We start from the raw sequence: 18923 nt of genomic DNA on the forward strand, positions 1-18923 counted from the left end.
ACTAATCAACTTTCTTTTCATTCTTTCTTTTTTTTGTTATTAGGCCATAGCATTCAATTTTAGGCTTGCATACAATTTTTTTCCCAGATGCCAGAGAATGAAATTCTTGCATTGTTGCTATTTTTAAAAATAAATCATTATTATTTTAAATTCGGCACTTGTTCTAATAGGCAGTGAAGTTACTTGGAAACAGATGGATCACATTGAGACTTTAAAGCATTGCTAAGATGTCCGCATGTCAACCTTAATGACAAGGCTAACTTCGTCTCACTGCTAAGCAGATGCTTTTCTACGAAAACTTTCTAATTCCCTGTGCATTTTGCAGCCCCTCAACTCTAGCTGAGGCCCTTGCACTGCCTCAGAAGTAAGTTCTGAGGCTTCCTTATTTCCTGGCTCTAGCCAGTGGGTAGTTGCTTCAGGTACTTGTACAAATAAGAGCACACAGAGCTCCTAGAATTCCAAGCTCTGACATTTCTAGGATCTGCTCACAGGTTTCATGGTATTCTGCTCATACAGGATGCAACTCAATTCTTTTATCTAATGTGTTTGACTTAATAAATCATGCTTGACAGGCTATGGGAAAAATGATGGTCAATTCTATTATTATATTATCTAAGTGCTAGGCTCCTATCTTGAGTATACCATTGTTTTATCTTGAATAATACCTCTGTGAAGAACAAAGGTCTTCTGTTTGAGTCTTCTTCAGTGACTAGGGCCAGTGTCTCTGATCTGTTGTTCAATTCCTTCTTATCAGAAAATCCGAATCAGAAACATCCAAATAGTTCTTTTCCTTAAAAAAAAATAGTGCTAAATTGCCTTTTTAAAGTTTTTAATTTTGCCTTGCTTTTTAAAAATATATGGGGTTCTGACTTAATTTTTTATATAGCAGTAGACAATGAGTTGCTTTAGAAGTTCTGATACACTACCAGTGAGCACTGCCGTAAAAGAAACTTAAATTCTGAGACCGCAAAGGGTATCAGTGAGAGGCTACAGTGTCACAAATGAGCCTTTAAGTTTTATTCGCTTTAAAGTATTTACAATTAGCAATTTGATAGTGTAATACTGATATCTTCTATGTCCTTTGTCCAGGAGTTTTGTTCATTTTTTGAATGTGTTGCAAGCATTTTTTGTGTGTGCATGAGTGTGTGTGTGTGTTTGTGCATGTACTCATGAACATACCTAAAAACAAAAACCCAGAAGATACACGATATCTTCGTCTATTTCTGCCTGCTTTACTGCGTTGAGGCAGTAAGAAACTCACCAGTTTTGACTAGACTGCCTGGCCAGTGAGCTTCAAGGAGTCACAATGCTTGCGATACAGGTATGCATAGCTATGCCTGGCTTTTTTACATGGGTGCTGACTACAATACAAATTCCATCCTCATGCTTGCACATCAAATGTTTTGATCCATTGAGACATGTTTGTGTGGAGAGGCCCAAACTTGATACTGGTTATCGCTCCTGATGGCTCTTTATTTCATTTATTAAGGCCAGGGAAGTACTGCTCCCGAGCTCACCAATTCTGACTAGACTAGAATGCCACCATGAACCTCACTTCCAGGTGTGCGTGACAGTCCTCCTGGATCATTGATTTCATCTCCTCTCCTCTGCATACACCGGAGAAACTTGAGGAGCAAATTATTCAGCTCCCATGTACCAAACAAGCCAACAGTGGAGGCGGCAGTTGTAGCATTTATATTCAAAGAGGACTAAAGCATAGGTAGGAAAGAATCACATGGTTGTAATACATGATCACATTTTATTATGTACATGTATGACATAATAAATTAAAAAAACAATTTAAAATCTTCATTCAAAAACTCTTTACTACATTTTCCTTTGAGTATGAGTTGAACATTGTGATTTTTTTTTTGATACTCAGACTACAGTATTAGTGATGGTTCACCTCTCTTGAAGTTATGAAATCCTATGGCTCCTTCTTTGGGGGGCCCCTTTCTCTCAGACTGTAATACATGTGCCCAGCAACCCTATGAGGAAATTCATGTAGCAAGTTGCAAGCCTGGAAATTCTATTTCCCGTTAAATGTTCTGAAACTATACCCCTGACCAAGAGTTTGACTACAATCTTTGCCGAGACCTCTAGCCAGAAAGACCCAGCACAGCCGCTCCTGGATTCCTTAGAAATTGTGAAACTGTAAATGTTTAATGATTTTAAACTTTTAAGACTGTTATTTGACAACATAATCAGTGCACTCCCTGAAGCCCCCTCTTCTCTGGTATGGTACTTTGTAAGTTCTAGTTAAATTATTTTGTGTTCTAGCCCTCAGGACTTTGTTTGATTCCTTTGTATTCTTGAATATTCGCTTCCAGTTGGTGGGCTAAGGAAATTATAGTGTTTATTTCAATTGTTCCTTTCTCTCTTGAGTCATAACCCTAGACTGCATGTGGTTTAGTGCCCAACAACTATGGTTCAACATGTCTTTCCTGCTTATTTTGCTTATCATTTTAAAACCTTCTTTTGTATAAAAGTGTGTGTGTGTGTGTGTGTGTGTGTGTGTGTGCATGCACACATATCTGCTTGTGTGTGCACACATGTGTCAGAGGACAGCTGCAGAAGTTGATCCTTTCTTATCATGAGGATCCAAAGGCTTGAACTCAGGTTCTCAGGCTGGGTGGCAAGTGCTTTTCTCGGCTGATCCATCTCTCTGGTCCCCATCTTTGTCTGCTTGGTAATTCTTCAAAGTCCGAGTTCTGAGTTAAAATATGGTCCATATTTTTTTCTAGCATGTCCAGAAGCACTTAAAACTGTGCTCTCAGTTTCAATGCAAAGATTTAATACCCTTATGAAATCCAGTAAAGGGGTTTTGTTTTGTTTTGTTTGTTTTTTGTTTTTTTTTTGTATTTTCTCAATATTTTAAGTCTTTATTCTGCCCTGAAGAGGGGAGTATTTAAGGTTAGCTTTTTGCTGTGAGAAGCCCAGTGCCAATCAATGATGATGAGCGTAAGAGCATTTGGAGATGGGGAAGCCAGCTCTGCATAAGGATCATCCAGGTTGTAAAACGCAACATGTGAACACTGTGCGCAAGCCCAGTTGTCTCTTCCTACTTCCCGTCTGAGCCATCTCCCTCTCCTCCCTGTGTCCTTGTTCTGAGAGCACAAGAGCAGTGAATGGTCGATTCTAGTTATCATCTGGTGAAATTCAGAGCAACCTGTCATAGGGGGTATATTTCTTTTTCTTTCCTCAGAGGTTGCTGATGTAAACACACATGCCGGAGTCCTCCCCCCTTTCTTCTCTGTTTCAGCACACATGCTTCCTTGAGTCCTAAATCAGACTAGTTCTTTCTTTCACACACACACACACACACACACACACACACACACACACACACACACACGCACCACAGCACACAGATCAAATCCACTTTCACTGATACTCATAAAACTCTTTTCTAGTTAGAGCACAGACATTCCCACACACACACCATTCCTCTCTGAGGTTTGTTTTGTTTCTTAACCAAACACATCAAGTTGATCGTGGCAGATCAGCAGCTAAAACTAGTGTTAATTCTGGATCATGGAGTTGAAATTGGAATAAATAGCATCTTGGAAATTTCGTGAGGATTAGAACCATTATTCAGTGTGGCTCATGAAATGAATCAGTATGCTGCAGAAAGATAGGCAAACAAAATCACGGTTACCTTTCAAAACTTTATAGTCTGGTAGGAGGGCTAAATGTGGAAACCAACTCAATGAAAACTATTTATAAAAGCATTTGACTCTGTACAAAATAAATGTTATTAGTATTCAAATAGAAGGAAGCAAAGCTGACTGGAATGTAGGTAATTATTCCTGCAATAATTCCTTCACCTCTGCCATGAAGAACACATAGGAAATCACTACAGTTGAGCTGGGAACTTGACCTTGGCAGCCCTTGACCTTTAACACATTTAACTTAAAAATATGGTTCATCGAGTTTTAAGAAATCCCAACTGTATTCCAATAAGTATACATAATTTAATAGGCATTTCTCTTGCAATTTCACTTTGGGTAAAACACGAGAGAAATATCTTATTCTCTTATCCTATAATATGTTATTGTAAAAACATGTGAGAAATATCTTAAGCCCCGTATGCTAGCAGAACCCGCCTCCTTCTCCCTATTGTCCGGTAGCATCCACCTTCCCAGCTCTGTTCTTTGCTCGGTTGAATCCTGTGTAACGGAGTTTTGTGAAAACAAGCAACAGGTGTGTCTCTGAGAACTCACAACCTAGTGGCTCCAGTTTTAGAGAGTTTACAGATTGTGGTGGCCAACTCATTTAGCGTGTTTCATGTGTGTTTTTAGACTGTGCTACCCAGAGCACTCGAGGACCAAGCTTATCCAAACAATTGAAATAGGTTGCCTTTGAAATAAGATCTTCTCCCTCCATTTAAAGGCAAAGTCACAGCCTTTGAAACTGGGAACCTAAGGTAAAACAACAAGGGATGTGGGAAGCCATCTCTTAGTGGATGGTCCATTTTATTTAAAGTGTATTGGCATGAACTCTTGGTGCCAGGCCTTGTGTAGAGGATTGAAATAGAGGGGCTGGATTCATCACCCTTGTAAGTTCAATGTGACTGCCAGAGAGGTGGGGGCTGCAAAAAAAGAAAGAGGAATGTTTGAGAGAAGAAAAACCATCACTTATGCACAACACAAAAGAGGCAAGATAGTCTCACCTGGGATGAGAGCTTTCCAGAACAATTGTTCACATTGATCTCCTGAATTTTACTCCAAGAAGGGGAAAAGGGGGAGAGGAGGAGGAGAAGCTAAGAAAAGGTGGTATAGAACTGAAAACTCAGTGGTGTCTGTTGTTACTATTCTGGTATGATCCTTGAGAAATTTTATTCCCTCCAGGGTTGGAATGGATTCTGAGACATCAGGTAGACAAATCAGAAAATCTCTGATGCACAAGCTTCTGATCTGTCCTCAAGTATGTACTGAGTTTTGCTGTGTGTGTTGGGCAGGTAGTGGCAAAACTGAACAGAGGAGGAGCCTGAGAGGGAGACTGGGATAGGAAGGGGAGGGCCCCCTACCTGCCTTTACCTAAGCCACAGCACCCCCTTGTCACCCCGGACGGCAGAAGGTGGGGGATGCAAATTAGGTCTTTCTGAATGGCCAATCAGGAGTCAGGTGAGAGAATTTGGGTCCCAACACCACTCTTTCCCAGCCTGAGAGCACGTGTGAGGTGTTCTGGGACCTTTGTCCAGCAACGTCACGCTTGGCGGGCACTCCTGGGTCCCTGATTCTGGTCTGACCCGCCTGATTCTCTCCACCCCCGACCCCAACCTCCACACCTCTTTGAGAAGAGCGCGCTCTCCCGCCCCCTCCCCCATCCAGCCCTCTCTTCTCCTCGGCGTCCCGGGGAGTGTGCAGAGCTCTGCTAAGGCAAGCTGTCCAAACCCGGGCACCGGCCTCGCTCTGTGCGGGTGCCGGCGGCGAGCATCGGCTGGGATCGCTCTACTCCGCCCGATCCGAGACCGGCCGGTCCTCCGCGCGTCTCCCGGTTCTCGGCGGACTGCGGGCCTGTCCCGCGGGGCTCAAGCTCTGGCCCGAGGGGCCTGGAAACTCCTACACGGTCCACAGCACAGAAAGTCGACTCATCACCTAATTCGCCGGGGAGCTGGAGCGCGGAGAGCCCGAGTGCTGCTCGCCGCTCCTCCCCACCCCAGCCCCGCCCGGGCTCCGGGAGTCACACAGCTTGCCCCCCCTCCGCCCCCCGCCCCTGGCAGACAAAGGGCCCGGGCACAGTCGCCGCCTGGCCGCCGGCGCTCCGGGGAGGCGGCTGCGTGCGCTGTGGATCGCGCGGGAGGCGCGCACTGTGGAGATGGGCCCCGAGATGCGCCTGACTCGCATCTGCTGCTGCTGCTGCCTCCTCTACCAGCTGGGCTTCCTGTCGCATGGCACCATCTCAGGTACGTTCTAGAGTGACTTTCCAGCTTCCTCTCCCACTTGGCCAGTGAGGACCCAGGACACACGGGGAGGCAGAACTGGTGCACCCCGTGCTTGTTGAGCAGAGCTCTGTGGGTAGCAGGGAAACAGCTTGCTGGGCATATGAGCAGGTCAGGGTCACAAGCGAAGGGCCCTTTCCTTGGCCTGACTTTAACATCTGTAAAATGATCAGCTCCCCCAATCCCACCCCAAGTCATGGTTCAAAGCTGTGTTTACCGTACCCGGAGGAAACCGGGTGGCTTGCCATTTATTTCTTTTGCGAGCTTACTGGAGTTTGCGGTTTCAGTTAGTATATGCTTAAATAATATCGCCACACTTTTAGTATGGAAGTGTCGAGGTCTGTAAGACTTCAGGTCCTGCAGGAGTCTCCTCACATTCGTGCAAGCGCATGTTATCTGTGGGGACCGTATGCCTGAATGCTTGCGTAAACTTTAAGCCCTGCGCCCGTCTGCCTCATTCACAGGATTACAGCTCATACCCGACGTCGAAGAGTGGGAAGTCGTGTTTCCTGCACTCTGGCGCCGGGAGTCTCTGGACGCGGCGGGCGGCAGCGGGGGCAGCGCAGATCCGGGCTGGGGGCGCGGCGCTGGGGGCGGCGGCCGGACGCAGGCTGCGGGCAGCTCGCGCGAAGTGCGCTCGGTGGCCCGGGCGCCGCTGGAAGAAGCCCCAGATGGCCCGTCAGAGTCCTGGTTCGAGTCTACCCCGCAGCCAGGTGATGCGGACGAGGAGGAACTCGAATCTCAGGAGCTGCCTCGGGGATCCAGTGGAGATACCTCCCTGTCCTCGGGAGCCCCGGCCTCGTGGCAGTCGCCGTCGCCCCCGCAATCCCCCTCGTCCCCACCCCCGGCCCAGCAAGCGGAACCCAGCACTGAGGAGGTGCTACTGAGAATCCCGGCCCTCTCCAGAGACCTGTACCTGCTGCTCCGGAGAGATGGCCGCTTCCTGGCGCAGCGCTTCGCGGTGGAGCAGTGGCCAAATCCAGTTCCCGATCCCACCCGGGCAGAGGCTGACCCTCGACCTCCCACGCCGCCAGAATCCGCCTGCTTTTACACTGGGACGGTGCTGCACCATCCTGGCTCTCTGGCCTCTTTCAGCACCTGTGGAGGTGGCCTGGTAAGCGCCCTCCCTTCCCCAGCTCTCTCCATTACATCCTCTTTTTTTTTTTTTAATACACCAGCTGTTTTGCATACATCTCCTCCTCCATTCTTTCAAGCGTTTCTCTGAGCTTACTTGGACACCTTATCACCCAGGTGTCTACACTAAGCGTTTCTAAAGGAAACACTACCAGAGCGGTGCAGTGAACCAAAGGTCTTACTGCAGACAGGGAGCTTTCGGGGGAACTGCCAATTTCTTTGGGAGTCTGCCTTCTTATTCTTGCAAGTGGTTCAACTAATGTTTTTCGAATTTCTGAAGCACGTCCACCATGTGGTTGGTGTCTTTGAGCAGTTTGAAATATGTACCATACTGAATCCTGTTTGTATTTGCCCCCACCCTCAGTTCGTCCGTCATCTGTGGTTTTACGGTGTTTGTTCGTTTGTTTTGTTTTGAGTGCCCCACGACAAAGCAGCTCAGAACAGTTCTCTGGTAGTTACATTCTGACAGGTGTTTAGAATCCATACTCACAACATTCATTCTCGAAAAGCCCATTGCAAAGGTACTCAATCTAAAGCAGTGGTTTGCCATAGGGCACTCCTGGAATCCCACCAGCAGGGGGCTAGGGTTTTTTACTCTTGTTCTTTTTCATGCTATTTTACAACAGCCCCCTTTCCTCTCTAAAGTCCATGTTGGAAAGTATGAAGGTGGAATTGCTTTCCTGTTGAGAAAGTCACTTTATCCGTGTTCATTACTTGACTTTTCTTCTTGTCTTGACTTCATTAGCTTCCATAAGATGACCTTTATTTTGTATGGGTATAAAAATATAGACGACAGAATTGACCACTCTAAAGAACCTTATATGTTCAGCTCAGTGGCAGTACCCATATTTGCCTTATTTTCCTGCCATATCCCCTATAACCTTAACTATTGGTATAAGCAGAACTCGTGGGAAATCCCCCTGTGAGTTGCTATTGCTCCTCAGAGGGGACCACTAATATAATTCTTATTTATAAGAATTTACAAAAAAGCAATTTGATGCCGTGGAGGAAAATCCAACAGCAATACATGACAGTCAAAAACCACCCAAAGGCAAGGAATGCTCAAGAGAAAAAAAAATGGTTAAAAACCCAAACAAAACAAGACTTGGAAACTTTACCTATGCCACCAAAGTTCTTGTGCTTGAATGCTGGGAATTGTTGGACAGGGCTATGTTTTACTAGATGGTGAATATTCAAATCTAGGCATTTTAGGCATGACTGGGAAGGTGGCTTGGAAAAATGACGTGGAAAGCTTTGAAAATGTTTTCGGTGGAACCGATACTGGAACGCCTCAGCAGGGTAAACATTTTGTGGGAGTTTCATTGTCTGCTAGCTTTCGGCTGGGGATTAAACGATTACATATAGAACGTTCCTGGTGTGGTAGGAGCAGCAGGGGGACAAAGCATTTCACTGTATTGAGTCTTGGGCTGTGGGTCAGATTTTCCAAATGAGCTATGTCCTCTCACCGTGCTTAAGGGAGCAAAGTTAGAATTATGACTGGGGTTTTCATGGCCGGAATGAGAGTTTGCCATTCCTCCCTGTTTATCATGCTGGAGTTTTTGCTCACTTTTCCTACCAGCCACACAAGGATATACTCTGAACTGGGAAGTCTTTGTTGTGGAAGAGAACTGACGTTGCCAGTGATACAGTATAGCAGTCAGAATTGGAGTAAAAGTGTAGGCAGATAGCCAAGAGGGTAGGTCTGCTACTCTAACTGCCATGCTAGCCCCTCCCTTAGGAGCTCCTGGACTTGGGCAGAGAGGATAATTCGTGATCTTGACTCCAGCTTTGGCTTCTTCCCTGGTGAAAAGTTCTTTACCCCTCTCATCTGTGGCATGAGATAACTAAATGATTGAATTAAAAATTGAAATAGTCAACTTTATGGCTATTAATTGGATTCTTGTATTAAGGGCTAGAATAACCTGTCTTCAGAGGCACACCATGAAGTTGCCCATATAAATAAATGGATATGACAAGAAGTCACACGGCAATGGCATGCAATTGTCAGGAGTCAAATGTCTCACCTGAATTTAAAAAGCCTTGCCTAAGGTAAAACCCTAGGTAGGGAAGTTGAGGCCAGCTTTCCAATACTAAGAAGTTTAACTGGGTTTCTAAGAATGGGGAGATAGTTTCCAGCCACATGATGGCGTGCTTCAGGTAGAGCGAAGAGACCGTGGGAGGTGTTGGCAGAGCCCATAAAGGAACAAAACAAACTCGGTGTCTAGACCAGAAGAAACAGAAGACCTTAAAGTGTCCATTTGGATTAGATCTCCAGAGCGGCATCTTCTCGAGTGTGGGCCTCGTTTAGCTAATGTGATGAGCCTAGACCACATTGCTGCTCATCCTATAACCCTTGTGGGAGACACCATCCTGCAGAAGGTGGATTACTTCCAAATGTTACAGCCTTTGGTGGGTAACAGCGTCATTCTTCTCCATCAGCAAAGGCTTTCTTACTGGTGGTTCGACAGGGGTAAATCACCATGTGTCCAGTTATTCGTTGTTTCCATAATGAGTTTTAATTGCTAGCTACTACTGAACCATAGAGATGAATTACCTTCTTGATTATGACATATTTAAAAAGGTTCACATTATTAATAAAAGGAAAAAGGTTATCAGCTACCCAGTTTTGTCAAGAGCTAAGTACTTAACAGATTAGACATCTATTTCCCAGATATTCATCCAGTTTGTAATTTGAAAGTACTGGTGATGAAATGGATATTTTGGATAGAGGACCAAGTTCTGCCTCATCAAAGCACTCAGTATTTCTGAATCTCCATTTTCCCCTTATAAAATGGACATATAACAATTGTGTATCTAGCAACTGTTTTACATATGAAGTCTTATTGTGTCTTCTCCCCCTAGTTAGGCTAGTACTGAATGATAACCTTTGCTTAGCTATTTATTAGATTGACTGGACCTCCAACACAGTAGCATTGATCAGTCAGGTATCTGCCAACGACTCTGTGCCTAAAGACTCTATAGATAACAGAAACAGAAGCAGATGAGGCAGTGTTGATGCTTTTCAGGGAGCGCTCACCCTAACCTGTCAATCACTAGATAAGCAGGAAGTGTAGTAGATTGAGTGCTGGGATTGGGTGTCTTGCTTTCATTCCCAAATCCTTATGGGATGACTAGTTATTGATGGGCAAAACTACACAAACAACAAGAAAACCATACCACTGAATAAATAATAATAATAAAAATAACGAATAAAGGGCTTTCCATCATTGTCTTTAAAATGTAAAGTATATGAAAATAACCAGTTCCGCAAAACAGTACAGCAGTGATGTTAGCCTGAAATGGACACCGTGACATTGTTTCAGTTATGCTCAGTCTTCATGTACAGTCAAGCACTGTACAGCTGTCCTGCATTTCCAGCAACGTGACCCTGTAAAACAATCAAATCCACGTACTGAGCCAAAAAAAAGTCGGCCAGTGTCTTTTTGCTTATTGCTAAATATGTAGATAATTTTCTCAGAATGGTGAACAGCAGTGACTAAACCGTAACCGATTCTTTACTTACACTGAGAGTTTTAACTCAGAGGCTAAGGCAGGAGAATTGCGAGTTCAAGACTAGCCTGGGTGACATAATGAAACCCTTCCCAAGATCAAACAAGAGTTTTTAATATTAGTGGTCATTTTGTTTGCTGTTTGATACAGAAAAAATACTTTTTTCCCCTTTTTTCATGTGTACTTTTCCTGTACTCAAAAATTCTAATCTGTGATGAATTTTGAACAAGTTAATATTTTGGGACCTGTACTTTGGATAAGTTAATAAGCAGAAGTCAGGGCAGGGAGGAAGGAAGGAGACTGTTTGACACGTAGAGCAAGTGGGCTACATGTCTGAACACCATGTGGCAGTCTTCCTGGGGAGAGGTGACCCGGTCAACGTACCCCAGATAGCAAGCTGGTAACAGACCACAGTAAGGCTACCATTAAAGTTCAGCTTTGGGAACCAATGCGTTTCATGGGGATTGTTTACAAGAACATGGGGGAAGGAGTCTATTACAGGAGCAGAAATGACTCAGACAGCTGCATTACCAAAGTCCCCACCAGCAAAAACTGGGAACCTGGAACATACTTCCCAGCCTGTAAGCAGCTCATTGGGTTGGAGAATGTTCTTTCCAAGTAGCCCAGTTGGTCTGAACCTGGCCTGATCCCCGCTTCAAGGCAGTTCAGTTTATCCGAGAGTGTCTCTTAGCAGTTCCTTCTGTTTATATATGCTCAGGGAGGGAGAGACCTAATGATTATGTTCAGTTTCACAGACTTTCCGAAGCCATTGAGTTATTTACTTCTTCAGCTTAGCATGCTTCCCTGCAAGACAGAAAATTTTAACTCTGCTGAAAGCAGTGGTTCTCAATCTGTGTGTTGCCACCCCTGGTGGGGGCCGAAGGGGTCTCCTAAGACCATCGGAAAACACAGATATTGACATTACAATTCATAACAGCAGCAAAATTACAGTTATGAAGTAGCAATTATAGTAATTTTATGGTTGGGGTCACCACAACATGAGGAACTCTATTAAAGGGTCATAGTCTTACAAGGGTTGAGAACTACTTGCTAAGAGCATCTTGTTGCTTTATCTCTCTATAAATTCCTGCGTCATTTTCCCATTCTGATCATCAAAAAAGATATAGCCAAATTTTGACATACTGTGACAGAATTGTAGAAAATCAAAGAGAAAGAGAGAAAAATCTAACATTTATTAAGGAGAGACCGCCAGTGGAGGAACGGATATCAGTTGATCTGAGATGATTAAATCTATAATATTTGATGTTAGAGCGTGGATTATTCAGAGTTCAGCAAAATGATTTTGAATCTTGATGAGTATTTGTGGCTCTTCTCCCATTACAATCTAAGGCCAAAATAAATTATTCTTGAAATAAGAAGGATTCAAATCTTACCATGTAGAACCCCCAACAATGATATAATGAAAACTCCTCTTCTATCTGTTCCCTCCTTGTTACTTATTGTTTTTCCCAAGTATAAAACGTGCTTTTTGTGGCACATGATCTGGAGGTTACGAATGCACAAGAATATGCACACGTAACTTGGCGATTTTTGTGATATCCGCACCTGCATGTGTGAGATTTCCTTTTGAGGAGTTCTATTTAATTGGATCTCAAAGGTTTTCCACTATCTGCCTCAGTTTGGCTTGATGAACCTTTGAATGTTTGACTCCAATGCTCTCCTGTCATGAACTGTGACATACACAGAAGAGTAAAGACATCATGGTGGTTAGGTAACATTTTGCCTGTCAAAAGGAAGGTGTGTGTATTGGTAATGAATTGTGATGTAGTGGTGTTTTATACATAGGCCAACAAAAGCGTGCAAGCTCACCTTTCCCTGTAGAGTTACTAGTATTATTATTAAAATTTCTTTCTTTTGGTTCTCATTATCTTATGGAATTTCTCTTTATATATTTTACCTATTTTTCTATGTGATTTTTGTTCTTCTTTATTTCTAATTATAGAGTTCCTTAAATATCAATATTTTGAAGGACAAATTTTAATTATAACAAATACATTCTAAAAACAATTTCAAAAATAAATAAAATTATATCATCTGTAGGCTTCCATCCAGAGAGACACTTAACTTTTAATGGTTTTATGAAAAGGTTAAAGTTACTGGGAGACTAGGAAAGGTGTGCTTTCTTTCTATGTGTTTTGAAACAGGGATTCTCGGTATAGCCCTAGCTGTCCTGGAACTCACTCTGTAGACCAGGCTGGCTTTGAACTCACAGAGATCTGCTTGCCTCTACCTCCGAAGTGCTGGGGTTGAATAAAAGTGTCTGTCTATCTATCTATCTATCTATCTATCTATCTATCTATCTATCTATCTATCTATCTAGGTGTACTTTGTTAAATACCCTTTTGGGGTCATAAGACTACACTAAATTTTACAGATTTAGAGGATCAGATGGAATTCTTGATCTCACACATTGCATTTTGTATTCAGTTGCTCCATATTTGTGTTCTTATTCAATTCAGGTAATTGGTAGGAATTAGCTTTAGGAGCACATCCATTTTCTACATAGCTACATGCCTACATGCAAAGTCTTTATAAGTAAGCCTATTGTGCAGTACTCTGCAAATCTTCATCAGTGGTCCTCAACATCTTTCAATTCAGAAGGCTTGGAAAACAGAAAGTACAATAATAATTTCTTGCTCTATGTATCAATCATATTGAGTTCCTTGCTCATGTATTGATTTGTATCTTAGGCTTGAGATAATCCTATCATGTACCAAATTTGAAGAAGAAATTTTTGTATTTACTTACCAGTATTTACTTTTTTGAATTTTACTAACTGAATCATAAAAAGCACATTTAAAGATTAGATGTATTTATTTTATTTTTATCTATGAGTGTCTACTTTTATGTATGACTTTGCACCACATGCATGTCTGGTGCCCTATGAGGTCAGAACAGGTCATTTGAACCCCTGGAACTGGAGCTATGGCCAATGTGCGGGTGCTGGGAAATGAACTCAGGACCTCTGCAAGAATAACATGTACTTCCAAATGCTGAACCATCCCTCCAGCCATACAAACATGTTTTTTAAAATCTATAGAGAAGTCTTAAAATACTTCTAAAGCAAGACAAAAGAGGATATCTAAATCAAAGCTCATTAGCACCGGCATGTTTAATTTAATAGTAATTACAGCACTTTAGGTAGTTTGATGAATTTAATTGAATGAATACTAGACAAAAGAGTGCTTCTTCTAGGAAATGGGTTAAATAAGGGAATTAATTCATATATATTGACAATATCTACAAATGATGAGGTGAATAGCAATCCCTTTAGGCTTTTGGTTTGGGGAGGAGATTCCTAAAAAGAGGCTTACAGGTTCCCCTAGACAAATGGAGACCATGATTTAATGCCGAGGGCTTTCAGTGTGCAGCTCCAGTGAGCACATCACTGTGTCCATCTCATCTTTATTCTGATGCCAGACTGAGGGAAGTGAGAAAATGGGAGCTCAGCCATGCAAAGCTACCCAGATACTTTTATAGAGTGATTATGTGGTAGTGTTGGAAGGACCCCAGGGATTGGATGGGGCAGTACTCACTTGTCCAGTAAGAGGCACTTGGTTTCATCTCATAATTAGTGTGCACATATCTGCACTAAGTTAACACTTTATACTTCAGCTCATATGTTGTGAAAAGATGGTGCTGAACTTAGACCAGTATTGTCATTCTCTGGGTGTGGGGTTGAGAAAGAGAAAAAGACAAGAGAGGCAGAGAGCGGGGTGGGGGGAAATCATCAAAATCAAAGGCGTATTAAGAGGGCCAACATGAGGTCATATTGCTCCAGATTCTTTTTTTAGCTTCATTGCTTCAATCTGGCATAACTAAAGGAGTGACCACTTACATGGCAAGCCTCATCATCATGCCTTTAACTAGATTTCCTAGTGCCTAATATATTAACGTGAACTGTGTAGATACCAGTATTAGAATCTTGGAGATAAGGGAATTTAGGGGTTGGTGAGTATAACTAGTCTTTTTCTGTCCTATCTGCTAGCTCCCAAATAACCACTTACTAGTGGAGACATTAACTATGAAGGCCTAGCCTTAGTTTTTTAGTCTTGTTGTTAACTATTTCTTATAAATGAAAATAAGTGATATCTTTTAGTCTATGTTCTTTTACATGGCTTGGTTACCTTTCCTCTATATTCCCCATCCTGCTTTTTTTGCACCAGGTTGACTTTTGTGCCTTTCTTCTTCCCAAGACCTCTCTGTCCCTAGAAGTGTCACCTAAAATTCTTCCTGTTTAGCTGTTGGCCATTCACCTCTTTATTAAATCAATCACAGTGACACATCTTCACGTGGTGTAAAGGAATATTCCATAACAGGTAAGATATAACTCATAGGTTTAGTTTTAACCTTAAGCAGAAAGACTGTATTTGAAAACTAAAAAGTAATTCCTTTTTCTTTTCTATTTTGATTAGTCCTTTAAGAATTTTTTTCTGAATTTTATTTTATTTATTTATTTTTATTTATTATTATTATTATTATTATTACAAATTTTCACCTCCTCCTCTCCTCCTAATTCTCTCCCCCTCACTCCATCCCCCCTCCCCCTTCCTCTCCAGTCCAAAGAGCAGTCAGGGTTCCCTGCCCTGTGGGAAGTCCAAGGTCCTCCCCCCTCCTTCCAGGTCTAGGAAGGTGAGCATCCAAACAGACTAGGTTCCCACAAAGCCAGTACATGCAGTAGAATCAAAACCCAGGGCCATTGTCCTTGGCTTCTCAGTCAGTCCTCCATGTCAGCCACATTCAGAGAGTCCGATTGGATCACATGCTCCATCAGTCCCAGTCCAGCTGGCCTAGTCCTTGAAGAATTTTATACAGCATGTTTTTATCATATTTACCTCGTTCCCCAAGTACTCCCATATCTCCCCAGTTCACTGTCTGCTCAATTCTCCTTTGTGATTCTCCTTTGTTAACCCACAATGTCCACATTGTGCTGCTCATGTATCCATGGATGTGTGGTCATCCACTGGACCTTGGTCAACCAACCAGGAGTCACATCTTTTAAAAAAAATGCTCTCATTCTCCCAGAAGCTATCAATTGCTAATAACTCCTCAGCTAGAAATGGGATGTCAAAGCTACCTCCTCTTTCACCGTGGGCTTCTTGTGTGGCTTGAGATGGTTTAGGACTTGTGCATGCTGTCCCTACTGCTGTGAGTTCATTTGTACAACTGCCCTGCTGAGGCCAAACACCATTCTTTCCTTAAAATCATCCACTATCTCCAGCTTTTGACATCTTTCTTTTTCCCCTTCTATAATTGTCCCTAAGCCTTGGGAGGAAAGGACATAATATAGTTGTCCCATCAGGGCTGAGCATCCCACAATGTTTAATTATTTCCTTTTTAACTCTTGTGGGTTTTCTGCTAATCACCACAACTGCAAATAGAAGCTTTACTGATGAAGGTTGAGAGATGCACTCATCCATGGGCATGATGATAAGCCATTAGGAGTTGGTTTAATATTATGTCCATTTAGCAGAATAATAGTGATAGGTTCTCCACTAGGGCCCATTACACGCCTAGGCACAAGGTCATAGTCCTGATAATGGTAGCAGAAATGGGTTTCCTATTGGGGAGGGGGCCGTAAATCCCATCAGAAAGTTGCCTGCTACTTCCACATTCTTCAGGGCACTATTGCACCTGTCGTCATTTCTGTAGCCCTCAGAGTGCACCACTCATTGTGATTCATGACTACTTTTCTCCTCTTGTTTGTGGACAGAACCTTCCAGCACTATGAAAGCTATTCAGTAAGGATGAAGCTTCCATGTCAGTACTAGTTTGATTTCTCCATGTTTTATGATTAAAACATGTGTTATCTTCAGGATAGGGCCTCACCTTCAAATTCTAGAGGGTAACTCATCATTGTAATGTTAATAAAATGTTGTAATATTTACATAAGCTTAACTTTGAGGGCAGCCATTCTAGTGGCTCTGGAAAAAAATCCCCACAGAATTCAGGATCTTAAAAGAAAAAGTTTACATCTTCCAAACTTTGAATAAGGTTCTGAAAATCTCAAGTTTGTTCTTTTTATCATTTTCTTTTAGCACAATTATAATAAGCATAGATGCCTTCTATCCATGCCCTCTAACATTCTTCTGGGAACCCTCTCATGTGTCACTAAGTTATAAGTTTGAATTAGTGGAGAGGAGATGCAATGGACTATTACTGCCACTGCTGTGAATGTTTTTCTATTTTTCAGACAAGAATCATTGAACACAAGTTGAAATATACTTTGTGTTTGAGAGAATATTTTAGAAATGAGGTAAACAAAACTGTTATTTCAAACCACAGTAAAATTTTAGCTGGAAAAAATAAAGCAGACAGCTATTCTAGTTTTGCTCCAGTCATTATAAAATAAGATTCATCAGAAGTAAAATATGGAGCATACCATCAAATTGACAGGGCTTTACCCACTACCAAGTTAAGATGCAACAGAATAAAGGATGCAGAATTTCAAAATTGTGTCACCCCAAATAGCAAGCCTGAGTTCTCTTCTGTGGAAAGAATCATGTATAAACAGGATCATCACAGCATAAAGTTTGAGCAATTTGTTGGTAGAAATAACCGATTTTTAAAAATTAAATTAGTAAGTGCCCAATCTGTATACTTACAGATAATTCCGAATCCCAATAGCTTTTCAGTTGTAGTTTCTTGAGGTCAAAATAACTAATTTGCATAGTAGCATTTTTAAAGTTATTAAATTGGTATTCTTAAGATCCAGTGTCCTCCACAGACCACTTTCCAAATATAGCCTAATTATTTCTCATTAGTAAGATGCAGCCATAGATACCAGGTTGGTTCTGTCTAGAGCAAGTCATTGTGTAAAATAACGAATTGAAAAGGATGTTATGCATGTTTTCTTCCTGCCATCATTTATTGGAGTTATGAATTCTATACCACGAAGTTCAGCTATGCTAAGTGTCCAATCCAGTTATTTTTAGAACATTTATGGAACTGTACAGCCATCACTGTGGTTGAGTTTCCGAGCATTTCCATCAGTTCCAAGCGTCTGTCATACTCCACTGCAGTCACTCTTTATCTCCAGGCAATAACCAAGTTTAAATCATACAAGGCTAGTGTGTGTCCAGCTTCGTTCAGTTATCATCATGTTTGTGGTCATGTTGTACATTCCCTGTTTCCTTTTCATCAAAAGAAATTGAAAGTCTCTATTTCTATGACAGGATTAATCATCATGTTGTCAATATTTTGATGAGTAATATATTTTTTATTTCATTATGTCTTAATGTGTTTAGTTGAAATAGAATTGTATCACTTTCCTCAACACCCTAGCCTGCCCATCTTCTAGCCTCTCCCCGTTACAATCCCTGGCGGATCATTTATGATTATCATTTCACCAAGTCAAGCACATTTAGTTTACTTCCATGTTTGGGCTGTTATGGTTACTGCTACTATAAATATCTGTGCATAAGACTTTGTGAAGATGCATATTTTTCAATCTCTTAGAGTAAATATATTGAAATGGAATGACTGGGTCATATGATAAATGATGCTTTAAAGTTACTTAACGTTTTAGAAAAAATAACGTTATCTTTAAAATTTTGGGGTCAGAATTAAGTCATGGTTTTTATCCTATGCATTTTATGTTCCACACATATTTCTAAGGGATAAGACAATAGGAAAATTTTTATTGTTAGGGGAGCTTCGTGGTAGTCAGAGGAAGGTCGACAAGACATAAACGCAGTGTAAATTATGTCAGCTGGTAAAAGGGAAATTAAAGAAATAAAAAGACTGGAGAGGTAGCTTAGCTGGCAGCGTTTTTCTGATATACACACTCACACACACACATACATACACACACACACACACACACACACTCACACATCCTCACACACACTGTAATGTAGCACTGAAACCAGCCTGGGCTACATGAGTTTCAAATTAAAAGAAAGCATTAAAAGAGAAGGAGGGACAAAGGAGCAGTAGATAGTTGGTCTCTTACTTAATTCCCATGATTGGTTGCTTTTCATTTTCAGTTTTATAGATCCTTGTCCTTGTTCAGTCCCAACAGTTTGCATAATCCATATGAACTGAAAAGAAATGTTCGGATGAGGGCGGTAGAATTATGCAAAGGAGCGAGGAAGCAGAAAGATAAAAGAGGAATTTGAGTCTGATGACATATACTCAGGGTGCCTTTTAAATATTGGACTGATATTGAGGTCTTTAATCCATTTGGACTTGAGTTTTGTGCATGGTGATAGATATGGATCTGTTTTCATTCTTCTACAGGTTGACATCCAGTTTTGCCAGCACAATTTGTTGAAGATGCTCTCTTTTTTCCATTGTATACTTTTAGCTCCTT

The 18923-nt window shown here is 41.9% G+C and overlaps 1 protein-coding gene across 1 annotated transcript in view; it reads left to right on the forward strand.

The window, feature by feature from the left end:
• Positions 1-5792: 5792 nt before the first annotated feature.
• Positions 5793-18923, forward strand: part of Adamts19 (ADAM metallopeptidase with thrombospondin type 1 motif 19) — a 177927-nt gene continuing 164796 nt past the window's right edge. Inside the window, exons 1-2 of the mRNA XM_005356385.3 lie at positions 5793-5908; positions 6409-7058. Coding sequence (XP_005356442.1) covers positions 5821-5908; positions 6409-7058 — 738 coding nt within the window. The 5' untranslated portion in view covers positions 5793-5820. The remainder of the gene's footprint in view (positions 5909-6408; positions 7059-18923) is intronic.

Source organism: Microtus ochrogaster, chromosome 18, assembly GCF_000317375.1.
Source record: "Microtus ochrogaster isolate Prairie Vole_2 chromosome 18, MicOch1.0, whole genome shotgun sequence".
NCBI lineage: Eukaryota > Metazoa > Chordata > Mammalia > Rodentia > Cricetidae > Microtus > Microtus ochrogaster.